Raw genomic sequence first — 15,009 nt, 5'->3', positions numbered from 1 at the left:
CTTCAGTTTATCCATTCAGTTTAAAACTCAGCCAAGGAAATAATTAGACTTACTTGGGGCCTCTAGACACCCACTTTCTGAATGTTGCTGTGATGGTGGTCTTTTTTTTTTTCTTTATCAATCATGGGGCTTGAACTCTGGGCCTGGGCTCTGTCCCTGAGTTCTTCAGCTCAAAGCTAGTGCTCTACCCCTTGAGCCACAGTGCCACTTCCGGTTTTCTGATGGTTAATTGGATTTAATGGACATTCATGTCTGGGGTTGTTGTGAACTGTGATCCTTAGATCTCAGCCCCCTAAGAAGCTAGGATTGCAGGTGAGAACTGCTGGGGCCCCGCTAATGGTGGTCTTTCATGGTGGTTTTAATCACCAAATTCATTTAGATCTTTTCAGCTCAATACCTGGGGCTGGATGGATATGCCATGAGTACCCACGTTTATGCTGGATAATGCAGGGCACAGAGAGCAATGCCTCTGAGGATTTAACATGTGGGCATTAAAAAAATCCATTTTATTATCTTGATAGTGGGATAGAAGGGTTTGAATTGAACACATCAGTTTGTCAGATACAATGCGTCTTCATCAATGTCATCGCATTCATCATTCCCCCATCTTCACCCATTTCCTCAGTTTACCCAGTTCCATTTTCACATGTGTATGTTAAGCATTAAGACGGCATTGGCCTCCTACTCTCCACCCTTCTCCCACACCTTGTTCCCTTGACTGCACCAGTACCTCGGTGACACCTTCCGGCTTTCTGGTATTCATCTGGTAAAGTTAATCGTCCAAAGGAGTTACATCACTGGAATCCCACCCTGAGTATACTCTACATTATTTATGTGTATATGCAAGTGACCCTGTATATGTTTCTACACCCTTAAAATTTAGATCTAACTTCTACATCTGAGTGTGAACATATGTCCTTTGTGTCTCTGAGCCTCAGAACTTTTCAGAGATGTCCTTTGGACATTTTGAAGAACAACATCTAATCATTTTGAATACAAAGTAGGACAGAGGCCGTGTCTTTTTCCTTTCCAACTGTGAATGAAATAAGTGTGTGTGTGTGTGTGTGTGTGTGTGTGTTTTATTTTTTTTTGTTTTGTATAGTGGAACTTAGAAAGAGATGGCAGATCTATAACAGCCAGTACGGAGTTTCAGAGGAAGTTTTCTGGATGCTTGTCAGGAGCCTGGGCAGCCATGATGGCACTGGCAATGCCATCTCCTGTGCAGGAAGGAAGACTGGAATTCAGGGGTGGCGTACGGACATAAAGACATGTAGAATCCTTTCTAGTCATTGTGTAGCATATCTACTGTGCCATCGCACACCGGAACACATCCCCAATATTTAACTGAAACTTTATCTGCCTTGAAAAATCTTCCCTATTCCTCCTCTTCCCCTTCTGTGGCCTCTGTGACTACTATTCTGTCTCTGCTTCTTACATCTCAAATGTTTTAGCTCCTGTATGAATGACATCATGAAGTATTTGCCTATAATTCAGTTAACGTCACCTATGTTTATCTATGAGGTTGAAATGACAGGGTTTCATTGCTTCATGACTGAATAGCATTCCTCTGTGATTATACCACATTCTCCATATCCATATATCTTCTGATGGACCTTTCCTAGCTACTGTGGGTAGTGCTTCAGCAAGTGCGGGAATGAAGGAATCTCATAGGCATGGCAACTCAGGTCCTCTGTGTAGATATTTAAGTAGGATGGTGAAGTATTCATCTTGAGCCAGGATCTAATGGACAAAGCTAGGGTTTGAACCAGGTCATTTATGTACAATATGAAGTCCAGCTCTTTCTATCTATTGGGGAATGTATGTTTCATTTTGTACTTTATTGCACCCACATATGGTATCCATATTTATGGATACATCTGAAAATTGAGAAGCACATGGAAATGCCAAGAGGAAATACTTTTCCACCTGATAAAAGGAGATTACCCCTGTCATTTCTACAATGAAAATTGTGTTGCTTGAAGTTTTACTGCCATGTGACCGTTGGCACAAAGTTTATTAAGATTAAATCCCCAAAAGTATTTTTATTATCTTTTCATAAACCATTCTGTTGTACTTTTTTAGAAAGTACAAATGGAATTGAAAAAACTTAAGATTCTATAAGGTGCCAATCCTAATAGTATTGGTAAATAGAAATAGTTATTACTAGCCTTGCTGAAGTTTTAAACCACTTATGAAATTTTTATTTGCCCAAATAATCTTCTAAGTAAATATGTCCAGTTTTTTTAATTGCAATGAAGGATATTGGTGAAGGTTAACTCTGTCTTTCTTTGTCACTCCTAAATGCAGGTAATTACTTCTATTACATGATAGTATCACAGGGATCATATAAGATAATGAACCAGATAGCACATGTTCAACGAATATTCTTTTTACACCAGAGACAGCAAACCTTTCCTGCTATAGCAATGGGTCATGAAAAAACTGATCCACAATGAGTTTCTCTTAAGAAACTAAAAATATTGTTATCATCCTTTCTAATAATTGTTATTTTGGAATATAGCCATATTCTTCTAATAATTTTTGGCATCATGAACCCATGATTTAGTAACCACATAAGAAAACCACGATTGGTGGAAATCCTCACTGTAGAAAATGGTTCTCGTCCAGGGTAAAGGGGGTGGGTGAGCGTGGCAGAGAACCTCTCTTTCCAGGTCTGTTTTCTCATTCCTTGCTTTCCATGAGAGCCCCTAGGGTGTTAGTAAAGAAGCCCCTCAGTGGAACAGAGAATGCCACGTATTTCCTGCTGGAGACACCTTATGTAAGAGACTCACTCTTGGCCTTTGTTACATCCCACCATCTCATAATCATGTGGTCAGAGGACTGGGAATTCTTCTCCAATGACTGTCTTATTGTTCTTTTTCTAATCTGTTTTTTGGTACTCAAATTTCATTATCCTTTTATTAAGAAACTTAATTACTGGGCAAAGAGACAATGCCTTCCTGTACTATGAAAGATAACACAAGGAGGCCTGACTTAATTTTTTCAACCCCTTCTTCTTAAAAATATCACTTGCAAGTACTTTTCAAAATGAAGCATTTTTGAATACCTCCCCTGCCCCCCACACAAAACAACCTTAACTTTAACTTTGAAAGAGGTTTTCATTCAAGTAGAACCAAATGAACCTAAGGTTCAGTCATTGTACCAGCTAAGCCAACCATCCCGCAGCTCCCCGTCAGCCTACACTAGAGAAGTTGTGGTTTCCCCCAGATCGGCTGATTATGCGGGTGCCATGGCAACCGGTTGCACCATTTGGAAGCGCTAGTGTGCTTTAACCACACGAGTTGCGCCTCTTCCTTTCCTATAAAGACTCAGAAGAAAAACAGAACTGTGTGAGGAGGAGGAGAAACCACAAGCGAAGTGAGGGCCCTGATGTGAGAAAGAAAAACAGAAAAAAAGAACCCTGTGCACACAGCCATCTTGTGAGAACAACATACAGAACAGCTCTTCTGCTGGAAAGCTGCGTGCTGCAGAGCTTTCTCTCCTGGTGACAAGAAATGAATAGTGTTTTCATCCGACTTTGCTTGGCCCATCTGCAGCTTTGAGGGCGGGCTGGACTTGCTACACTTTACCAATTATTTTCTGTTATTGTTTTGGAAAGCATTAGTGTGTGTGTGTGTGTGTGTGTGTGTGTGTGTGTGTGTGTGTGTGTGTGTGTGTGTGTGGTGTGTCCTTTTCCCTTTGGGGACTTGAATTCAGGGCCTCACATTCTCTCCCTCAGCTTTTACCCCTCAAGGCCTGCACTCTACCACTTGTATTTCACCCAGCTAGCACCTTCTCACACACGTCAGCACAAATGCTGCGTTTCCCATTGTTTTTCCTATACCTGAGAGCTCATGAATGAGCACAGGCCTTCTGAGAGTCAGACATTTCCACCTAAATTTCTTTTAGCACAAATTCATTAGCTGTGCATTAGCTGGCACCTCCCCCGCCTTCCCCAGTACTGTCTTAGAAAATAAAGGGAAAATATGACCAATATTGACCAATATTGTAATAAAAAATGCAGAAAAAACATGACCACTTCTGGCTTTTTGCTGGTTAAAGATCAAAGTCTCTCTTAGTTTTCTGCCAGGGCTGGCACTCTAACCTTGATCCTCAGAGCTCAGTCTCCTGAGTAGCTGAGATTATAGGTGTGAGCCACCAGTACTCTGCATAATTTTGTCTTCTTATATAGTTGGTAATCATGCATGCACACACTCGCAGAGGTAATGTAATTTCAAATTTTTGGATTGTAGAAATAAGTATGGGTACCACTGTACACATTTTACCTAAGTTGAAGAGAGGCACGCAGCCTGCTCCTCTTCAGGTTCTTTTCTTCCCACAGGCCCCAGTCACCTGCTTGTCCTCTCTTCCCACTTCATACAAGGTACAGGTTTGATCAGCAAAAGCATTTTTAAGTTGGTTGGCTTCAAAGTATGGGACATAATAAAGCAAAGCACTATCAAGCATGGTTTAGTCATTTTTCCTTGAAGATATGAGTAAAAATACTGATGGGTAAATGAGTTCAGCATTACTTTTGTTTCCTACAGGCCTGTCTCATTGTCTTCCCCCTTTTTTTTCTTTTTTTTTTTCTTTTTTTGCCAGTCCTGGGCCATGAACTCAGGGCCTGAGCACTGTCCTTGGACTTTCTCAAGGCTAGAGCTCTACCACTTGAGCCTCAGCACCAGTTCTGGCTTTTTTTCTATGTGTGTGGTACCAAGGAATTGAACCTGGGTCCTCATGCGTGCTAGGCAAGCACGCTACCACTAGGACAAACTCCAAGCCCTGTCTTCCCCTTTTTTGACTGAAAAATAAGAGTCTCCCTCTTCAACATCACCATCTAACTATTGACATATTGTGAATGTGTGGTGCTTGTAATCTCATTTTGATGGTCCATATACATATTTCAGTCAGCCATCATTTCCTCACACACTCCAGCAAAAATACTGAATTTGGCATTAATTGTGTCATTAAATAAGTACAGGCTTTCTGAGAGTCAGACAGGTCTACGTTTCAATCTAAACTTCCCTTTGTGCAAGGTTTTTAGTTGCGCATATGTTTAGTTAGGCTTCCCTGACCCCAATATTATGATAGAAATTAAAGAGACAATCTAACCAATATTGGCCACTACTGTGATAGAACATAAAGTGAAAACATGAGAAATTTTTCATGTATGATCACCTACCCTTTATTAATTTCCTGTTATTTGCCTAATCAACATGCTCCATTTGACAACATGACCCCACAAATTAAAAACAAAGACTTTAAATTTGTATCATTAATTTCTGAGGACTGTATAGGTGCAAAGTCACAGATACTCAAAAATGAATGTTTTGGGAAATATAAACATGGCTACTTCCTTTAAAAGTAATGAATGATTGGATTTTATTCTTAAATACTTTTCTTTTGCATACTAATACCGTTTCTATTTGTACTTTTGTTTAAATAATACTATAAAGCCTATTACAATAAGCAAGACTATTTCTTTGACCCAACAACTCACCCTAGCTTGCTTTTGAGGACAAATGCAAATGCCAAGATATTTTGCAGCTTGTAAATGTTGTATTTGGTTATAGTATGTGCCCTTTCTTCTTCCTTTCCTTCAATCTTTCCTTCATCCTTTCTTCTTTCTGTCTTCCTTCTTTCCTTCCTTCTTCCTGTTTTTCTCTTTCTGTCTCTCACCCACTCCCTTCTTCCTTTCTTCTTTTCTCAGCCAGTATCAATCTGTTTTGTTTCTGAAATATGAATCATCATAGCCTCATTCTGTTTGTACCTGCAATATCATTTTATATCTGAGATTCTCAGTTGCCTTTATAATTTCTTCTGTTCTTTGTGCTGTGTCTCCTGAGTTATTCTGTTTACCTTGACTTCGGTCTTTCGTCTTTGAGACTTTGGTCTGATATTTGTGGTGTTTGTCTTGTGAATGAAGCCTAAAAATGTATGCTGAAGTTCTTTGGACTTTTTTTTTGCCAGTTCTGGGCTTGTACTCAGGGCCTGAGCACTGTCCTTGGTCTTTTTCTCAAGGTTAGAGCTCTACCACTTGAGCCTCAGCACCATTTCTGGCTTTTTTCTATGTATGTGGTACCAAGGAATCAAACCCAGGTCTTCGTGCATGCTAGGCAAGCACTAGGCCAAACTCCCGGCCCAGTTCTTTCTTTGGATTTTTATGGAGCTTCTAAATACATAGGTCTTATGTAGATTGAGGGGGATCTGAAAGGCTTATGCTCTCTGGTCTGTGTATTCTTATCTATCAGATGAATTCCAAGCTGTAGATTCCATTAGACTTGTACGTTTGTATATGAGTAGAGAAATCTCTGGAACTATTTTTTTTTTGCCAGTCCTGGGGCTTGAACTCAGGGCCTGTGCACTATCCTTGAGCTTCTCTGTGCTCAGGGCTAATGCTCTACCACTTGAGCCATAGCACTACTTTCAGCTTTTTCTGTTTATGTGGTATCGAGGAATTGAACTCAGGGCTTCATGCATGCCAGAACTCTTCAACTAGGCCACATTCCCAGCTCTCTGGAACTATTTTCTGGTAGCATCTAGCAATTTTTTTACTCAATAGATTCAAGGCAATTTAATTGCATAATTCATGTTTTAATATAAAGTCAACATAAAGAATAAGGAAATTATTATTAAAGGTCCTACCTCAACTATAATACTTCTTCCATGTATGACTATTTACTCTTACTCTCAGTTTCATTCCCTATAAGTGATAGCTAACATTATTGGAGGGTTAAATAAACATATATATATATATATATATATATATATATATACACTCAGAAGACTGAGATCTGAGTATTTCCATTCAGAGCCAGTCTAGGCAGGAAACTCCATGAGATTCTATCTCTAATAAACTATTCAAAAAAGCTGGAAGTGGCACTGAGGCTCAATGGTAGAAACTTGCCTTGAGGAAAAGACTCTCAAGGACAGTGCCCAGATCCAGAGTTCAAGTCCCAGAATGGACAACCAAAAGCAAAACACAGAAAACAAATAAATAAGCAAATCTAGATAAAGAGAAATGGTTGCAATAATATTTGAGAGAACTGCACTATCACTTTTCTATTTACTGACAATCTAATGAAAGAGGAAGGGTAATTGGTTTGTTTTTTCAAATCTTGATGCCTTGTCATGAAGAGTTTTTACCCTTTCACTATGCATTAATCTGATGCTGTTTAGTGAATGGATTGTCTGTGGGTCATGTACCAGGTTTACTAAGTAAAAGTAGAATCGCTTATTTTGTGTGTTTTATTATTATCATGTTATGCTAAGAAAGCAAATCATATGTATTAGACTAGTTCCAGCTAACCCTTCCTTTTATTTTGATGTGTTTGTTTCTGCTTCTGTATGCCCTTGAGGTGTATGGAAAGTAGGAATGCATGTGTGCATTCTAGGCTTGCAAAACAAGCCACCATTCATTTTACCTCTACTCAGAATAAGTATTTACTTCATCTGTTCTGCATCACTTTTCTTCCCTTGCACTTTACTTTGATGTAGGAACTATCCAGGCTTAAATCCTCTTGAAGATGGTATTCTTCCCCCCTCCCCAGAATGGAGGTGGAATTGGTGATAGTTAAAGCAGGAATATTCCTTTTGAAATGGCTTTTCTATTTAGATTGATTCCTAGGGATTTTTTTTCCTGAAATCTCTAGTAAGGGACTTAGGGTGTGACTTCAAGGAAACTTTGATTTGCAATCATTTAAACATTTTTGAGTTGTAAAAGAAACATATTGGGAAAGGTAAATTCAGTAACAATACATGTGTTCGAGAAACACAGCTTTGAAGATCAAGTGTTCTGTTATCTACATTTTCATCCGTTTAATGCAGCCAGTCAATTCCTTAGGTGATTCATGAGACTATAATGGGAAGAAAAAGCCCAGGGTGAAGTGATTCACAGGTTTTTAGTGCTTTGGTGCCACCTACTGCAATATGACACGATATTCCTTTTTCCACATCATGAATGTGCAGAGCAATTACATGCATTTACAGAAGACTCTATGGAACCATTTTGTTAGTTTTCTTTTCTCGCTCATTTTCTCTTTCTTCCTCCTCCCCCACTTGTTTTTGAGACTTTTTAAAAAAAAGATTAATTGTAAAGGTGCTATCTGGTATCATCTCCTCCCTCATCCTCTCCCATTTTTCTCCCTCCCCTCATAGTTGTATGGTACTAAAATTCTCTTATATTTAAATGTACTTGTTTACCAGTCTGCCTAACTCAGAAACATTCTTTTTCCTATTTTTCAGGACTTGGTGAAAGTTCTACCACCCCTGGTAAGGATTAATATTTTCAGTTTACATGTTTGATTTTTCTTATTGCCTAGCTGTATGTTTAATGTAAATATAATTCTTATACTTAATTGAGAATAAAATTTAAGGATAAATTTTGTATCCTAATTCCTGATATCCACTTGTTTTAAAAATTCCTGCTTATAACACACAAAGTTTAATAATTATTTAACATAAGCTAAAATTTACATATAGTATATAAACAATGACTTTAAAACTTATCACTACACATAAATTTAAGATACATCACAAAATCATGTAGTCTATATGAGTTAAGAAATTAGCTAAAAAAGTACAAAGAAGATTAAACAATCATATATTTAAGAATTGATATATATTACATAGTAATTATTCCTATCTTTGTATAGTTAAAATTTCATGTAATTAATGGTTCTTTAGAGTATCCTAATTCTTAAATAATTTTATGCTTTGAATATTGCCAATAAATTCATGTGCATTATGTGCAAATCAAAGCAGAAATTATGGGTAGTAAAATATATGTGATGCATTTTTTCCTTAATCATGTGGTTGACAGTGGGCTTTAATGAGAAGGTAAGTAAAATTATTGTGATGTTCCCGATTTAATGCAATATACTAATCAAAGAAGCAGTTGACATCTTCTGAAAATTAAATTATTATATTATTGTTACCATAAAATTAAATAAATTCAAAATGTTGGAAAACTATGCAATACTTATCCAAAACCCTCTTGAAAATCTGTATTGAATTTATTTTTTCAAAGGTCTAGTACTAGAATTTTATAGATTTTTGTGCCTTGGATGATGCCATCCTTACTGAGGTGAGACAGAATCACAGTGTTCAGATTTTGTATTTCCTGTATGGCCAGAGATGTTGAGGATTTCTTTATGTGTCTGTTGGCCATTTTGACTTCTTCTGAGATGTCTCCATTTTTCCCATAAATTAATTCTGTTATTGATTTTTTGGGAGTCTAGTTTCTTGAACTCCTTATATGAACTGACTATTAGGCCATGGTCAGACATATTGCTGGCAAAGATCTCTTATGCTATAGACATTTGTTGTTGTTGTTGTTTAGCTTAATAACTATGTAACTTAGTAATTTGACAACATTTTATTTGCTTCTACCTTCAAATCCCACAGATGAAAGAAGGCAAGGGTGGTTTATTTCATGCAACTCACTTATTTAATTTTACATGTTGAGTTGACATTGGAAGAGTGTAGGTAGCAACTTACCTGTTGCTTGACTGGCTCTGTTGGGTGAAATTAAGTCTGCTGGACTGAGACTAGTTAGATTTGCTTGCTTTATCCAGCTATGAAATTCCAGGTATCAAACAGCATTGTCATAGTTTTTTAGTTCTGTAGTGCTTCTTGTACATTGGCTTCGGGCCAATTTGATGGGCTTCAGATAATTTTTTATCATATTTATAAAAAATCTTACCTTTAATGTTACTAAATGAAGCTAAGATTTTTTTATCATTTCTAGTTGGCTTTAATTATCGAATTTTAGCTCTTAATTTTCCCCTCACTTTTTCTTCATTTGTATTCCTTACCTAGTTTCTCCCTATTTTCCCCTTCTTTCTATATTTTTGTCCTTTATTCTTTTATTCAAGCTTGTTGAACTGAATTAATTTAAATGTTTGTGTATTAACCAGTTTTTGATTAACTGGACATTTAAAACTATATTCTTTGCTATTCAGAGAAGTCAAATATAAATTTTAAAAAACTCTATAATCCGTTAGCCCGTGTAGATTTTTAATGTTTTCCCTGTTCTTTCCAAAAGAAATACATATTTTCAGTAAAAAGAAAGAAAGAGCACCAAAAAATTGAAATCATGAATTCAGGATGTTCCTTTGCCATTTGTGCATACACATCACCCGGCCAGATGTATACTCCATTGTCACATGCTCACATTTTTTTCCCAAGGAAAAATGGAAAATGTGCATTATTTTATAATGAGTCTCTTTTGTTAGCATGAAGCTACATGCATTGTGACATTTTAATAAATGTGGGCCATTTGCATGCTGCTTGGGGGATTTTATTTTCCATACTTTATATTTCCCTTGCCTAGTTTGCATTTAATTAAAAATGCACTGCAGCTTTTACAAGATCCGAATGTCTGTAGACCTTTCTTCAGGCAGCATTGCGAGCTTGCCTCAGCCTCCTGCAATCTGGGAGTTTGGGCATTGAACATGCCACCCACTACAACTTTGTCTTTTTTTCTCTCTCTGTCCTGGAATTCCAGCTCTTCTCGGATTCCTTTTCTGACTTAACGTCCCTTATTTTCTTTATCTATAGGTCTTTTAAAAAGTTTCAGCATCTTTATGCCAAATTCTTTGGTAGCTGAAGACAAAGCAATGGAATGAGAAGAGAGAACGTAGGAGAGCTACTTTCAACTCCACTCCCATTCTATCTTCACCTCTCCTTCGACAGCTTCATCTATTATTTTTCTCTGCTGATTCTATTTCTCCATCTATATTTTCACATATGATTATATATTATATGTACATATGCTTGGAAATCTTGCCTATACCACACATGCATGCATATGTGTGTGTGCGTGTGTGTGTGTGTGTGTGTGTGTGTGTGTGTGTGTGTGTGTGTGTGATAGGGCAGGAAGTTAGTACACGAGGGTGACCATACATTTCCGGATGTGATTTGTATACTCATTTTCTCCTTCTTTTGCCTGCCATTAATATAACAGGACTGACCACAGAGAAGCCTAGTACGTGGTCTTCAGATGACCCCTCACCTGCTCACATCACAGCACTCTCACTCACAAGCACCTCTGGAGAGGAAAATGCCTCCTTGCAGGCCACTCCTTCCCCTGACTCAGGTACTCTGGCACTCTTTACAGGATGCTGATGTTAGCATGCAGGTCGACGTGTATGTTGTCACCACTGACTTCAACTGAGAATTGACGTGTCTTCTGTAAAACTCGAAAGCAATCAAAACTAGCCTTGCTTTTTAAACCATGTGTGCAGTTCCTATGCCTGTGATTTTATTCAGATGCGTATTGGGACTATTAGATGCCTAAGGAAATTGATTGGCTGAAAGAATGCATGGCTAGGTAGAAGGAGGGAGAGTGGGAGGGGAGGGCAGGTTTGGGGCCAGCGTAGGGGGGGGGGGTTAAGAGGGAGTCTTTCTGTTTTCTTGAATCTCCACATTCTGCACATATCCTCCATTCTTGCTCACGGTTTTACCTCTGCTGATTCCCAATTTCTGGCCTGTGCTAGTTCTGCCCTTCCTCACAGGTCTCCTAAAGTGGAACACTCCCATTCCTTCGTTCTGTGCTAGAGTTTCCTTATTAAGAAGTCATTGAATACATAGGCCAGTGGGTTTTAAACAACCACACTAAGGATTGGTAACTTGGATTTTTTCTGTGGGTTTCTACCAGAGAATTTTGGGTGAGTTCATTCTTCCCACATTTTAGTAGTATCAATTTTATGCAAGAGGATTCATTTCGACACATCTAGTTCATACGAGCAGACAATGTACTTTAGTCAAACTTTGATCACACCTCCTCCATCACGTTTTCTCATCGCTTCTTCCTAAACGAATCTCAACAAGCTTTGTGGCTTTATGTTCACACATGGACATCAAGTATTTTGACCATTTTTTTGTTGTTGATGTTTTGCCAGTACTGGGGATTGAACTCAGGGCCTGAGCACTGTCCTTGGGCTTTTTCCTCAAGGCTAGCACTCTGCCACTTGAGCCACAGCACCATTTCTGGCTTTTTCTATGTATGTGGTATAGAGGAATTGAACCCAGATCTTTGTGCATGCTAGGCGAGCACTCTACCACTAAGCCAAACTCCCAGCCTCTATTTTGATCATTTTCATTCTTTCATCCTGTGCATGCATCTCCCTCCCTTCCACTGGTACCCACCATGCCTTAGACAGGACCTGTTTCACATTTCTCTTGTTTACTTATTAAGCATATCCTATTTGTTTAAAGGTAAATATATATGTATATATATGTATAAACATACATGTGTAGTATACATCATAAACTTTGCACACACAAGGAAAGTTCTGCCTTCCCAAATGTACTCCCTTTGATGTATTTCTTTAAACACTATTCTATATCTCCTAGGATTTTGGTGTATGCTTCAGGGAGTGGTTGTGTAAGTGCGTATAAACATACACATGATTGTTTTCACATTTGTTTCAACACTAGATATCATCCACTTGTTAAATCTGCTACTGTACTAGTTTAAAAAATTCTCCTTGCTGTAATCCCAGTTTCTTCAGAGGCTGAGGTTTGAGGAGAAAAGCCAGCTTGAGAAAAAAAAAGTCCATGAGACTCATCTCTAATTAACCACCCTCCACCCCCCTAAAAATGCCAGAAATGGAGTTGTGACTCGGGTGGTAGAATGCTAGTCCTGAGCAAGAGTATAAAATCAGGGACACACACTTCTCGTTGATTGGCATTTCTTTTTCATAATAATAATGTGTCTTTTCATACACATTTTAGCTGCTGTGTTGCTATGGTTTGGCTATTTTTCTGTGTCCTCTGGGAGAGTTGTAAGAGACTTTGGGATGCTGAAAGATCTTTTCTTACTCTATCTACAAAGAAATTAGCCCCGGGGTTGTAGAGTTGATGTCAAAATCAAAATGCTCCAAATGCTTCGGAGTCAAAGCAGTGCCTGGGAACCGGGTGCCTGTGGGGCCACATCCGGCCTGGATTGCTGTCCCCTTCCACCAGGGCACTCGGGGTCCCTGTGCTGCGTGGCCTCTTGTCACTGTCCTGACTCAGAGACAGAGCTGATAAAACCATCTCCCTTCCTTCCCTAGCTCAGGTGTGGCGTCCCAGAGCCATCCCTCCTTCCCACCACCTCAGCTGACCTGACCTACTCAACCCTCATGGTGTCAGCTCTGCAGCTCTTAGGCTTGTGCAGACCCACTCGGGCCATGGCCATCTCCCGTGTTTCCAAACAGCCTGAGGAAGTCCAGCTGATGGGCCAACAAGGGCCTCTTGAAAGTTGAGAAACATGGGGTTGATCATTACTTCATTGTGAGATATAACATGTCAGAGGTGGATCTCACAGACATGAAAGGACAAAATGAGAGTTGTGGTGACAGCGCAAGCCAGCTCAGGAAGAAGAGGCAGTGGTTAGTTGAGATAAAGTGCATTTCTGTATATTTGGGTCAATTACCTCTGTACGGTAGATACTTCTTTTTGGATAGGAGTAATTACATCCTTTCCCCAAGACCCTGATGCACTAAGACAGCTCCTTATCAGCAGCACTGAGAGATCACAACCATCACAACCACAATGGAACTGCCATTTAAGGGATGAGAAAAATAGAAGTTGGTGCTAAAATTTCCTGTGCAAACATCAAATTCTCTCAGTTAATACTTTTGTTCTTAGAACAACAATGCAAAATATTTCCGTATCCCTTGTCATTCCAAAAACTAGTGTACCTTCCTCCTATCCGCCCTTCCTCCCTCCCTCCCTCCTCTCGTTGGTTGTGGGGCTTGAACACTGGGCCTGGGCATTGTCCCTGAGCTCTTGGGCTCAAGGCTAGTACTCTACCACTTTGAGCCACAGTGGCACTTTTCCGGTGGCTACTTAGATGTGAGTCTCATGGACTTTTATGCCCTGGCTAGCTTTGAATTGCAATCCTTAGATCTCAGCCTCCTGAGTGGTTAGAATTACGTATGTGAGCCCCTGGCGCCTGGCTTCCTGGTACACTTTCTAATCAGGAAAATCAGTGTCCTTTCCTAGAACATGGCCTTCTGTCTTTCTGTTTGTCTGTCTGTCTGTCATCTCTCTGTTTCTCTGTCTATCTTCTTATAAATTCAGTGACCACATTCTCAAGTGGCACATTCTCAGTGTACTTATTCCCAAGCTAAAGAATTACAACACTCACAGAAAATGGCTTATGTTGGATCTGAACCAAACAAGGAAATCATACACATATAATGAGACAGTTATTGCAATGAACTGGTCCAATACACACACACACACACACACACACACACACACACACACACACGCGCGCGCACGCGTACTTTAAAAAAAATCTAGTAAAGAACTTCCTCATTTCCTTACTCTGGTTGCCATGAGAACTACAGAAAAAAATATTGGTGCTTTTAGCAAATTCTTAGAGTTAGAGGTTGTGAATAAGAGAAAGATATAAAATAACCACCTAGGATTGTCCCCTGAAGGTGGCTCTCACACGAACTAGTCTGGTCTGTCCAGATCAAAGGGTATTTTTTGAAGCACACTGCCTAATATTACTAATGAATGATCTGTTAACATTAGTCCACACAATTAAAGTTCCAAGTATGGCTCTTAAACTGTGGCTGGGATTATCTATTTACCTGGTGAGAAGTGAGTTTTCCAGTGAGGAGGGAAGATAGGGAATCCAGGGAGATGGAAAGGTCGAGATGGGGGCATCAGAACATCACAAGATGGGAGGACCGGGGCTTGAGAAGGGAGAAGAGAAGAAGCTGAGAGAGAGAAGAGCAGAGAATAATGTGGAAGAGGCCTTCAACACATCTGTATGACTTTTGGAGCTTTACAGAAATCTATGTCTAGATGAATGTTGACTTTTACATTTTAAATGTTTGATGATCCGTCAGTTTTAAGTCCAGTGCATCTTGGTATATCCTTGTCCCACACTGCCTCTAGGTGACTTGTTTTGAAGGACGAGGCTCTCTTTGTGATGAGCCAATGCAACTTTTACTCCATTCTGTGATTTGGTTGAATTCTGGTGTGTCTTGACTCTGAAAGAACGAG

At 39.2% G+C, this 15,009-nt stretch overlaps 1 protein-coding gene across 2 annotated transcripts in view; it reads left to right on the top strand.

The window, feature by feature from the left end:
- Ptprc (protein tyrosine phosphatase receptor type C) overlaps positions 1-15,009 on the top strand; it is a 93,276-nt gene that overhangs the window by 33,084 nt on the left and 45,183 nt on the right. For both annotated transcript variants that reach the window (XM_090341461.1, XM_090341462.1), the window contains exon 3: positions 8,245-8,271. In XM_090341461.1, coding sequence (XP_090197587.1) covers positions 8,245-8,271 — 27 coding nt within the window. The remainder of the gene's footprint in view (positions 1-8,244; positions 8,272-15,009) is intronic.

The sequence above is a fragment of the Megascapheus bottae genome, chromosome 10 (genome assembly GCF_031878675.1).
Source record: "Megascapheus bottae isolate mThoBot1 chromosome 10, mThoBot2.hap1, whole genome shotgun sequence".
Lineage (NCBI taxonomy): Eukaryota > Metazoa > Chordata > Mammalia > Rodentia > Geomyidae > Megascapheus > Megascapheus bottae.
This window is presented reverse-complemented; position numbering and strand designations above follow the sequence as displayed.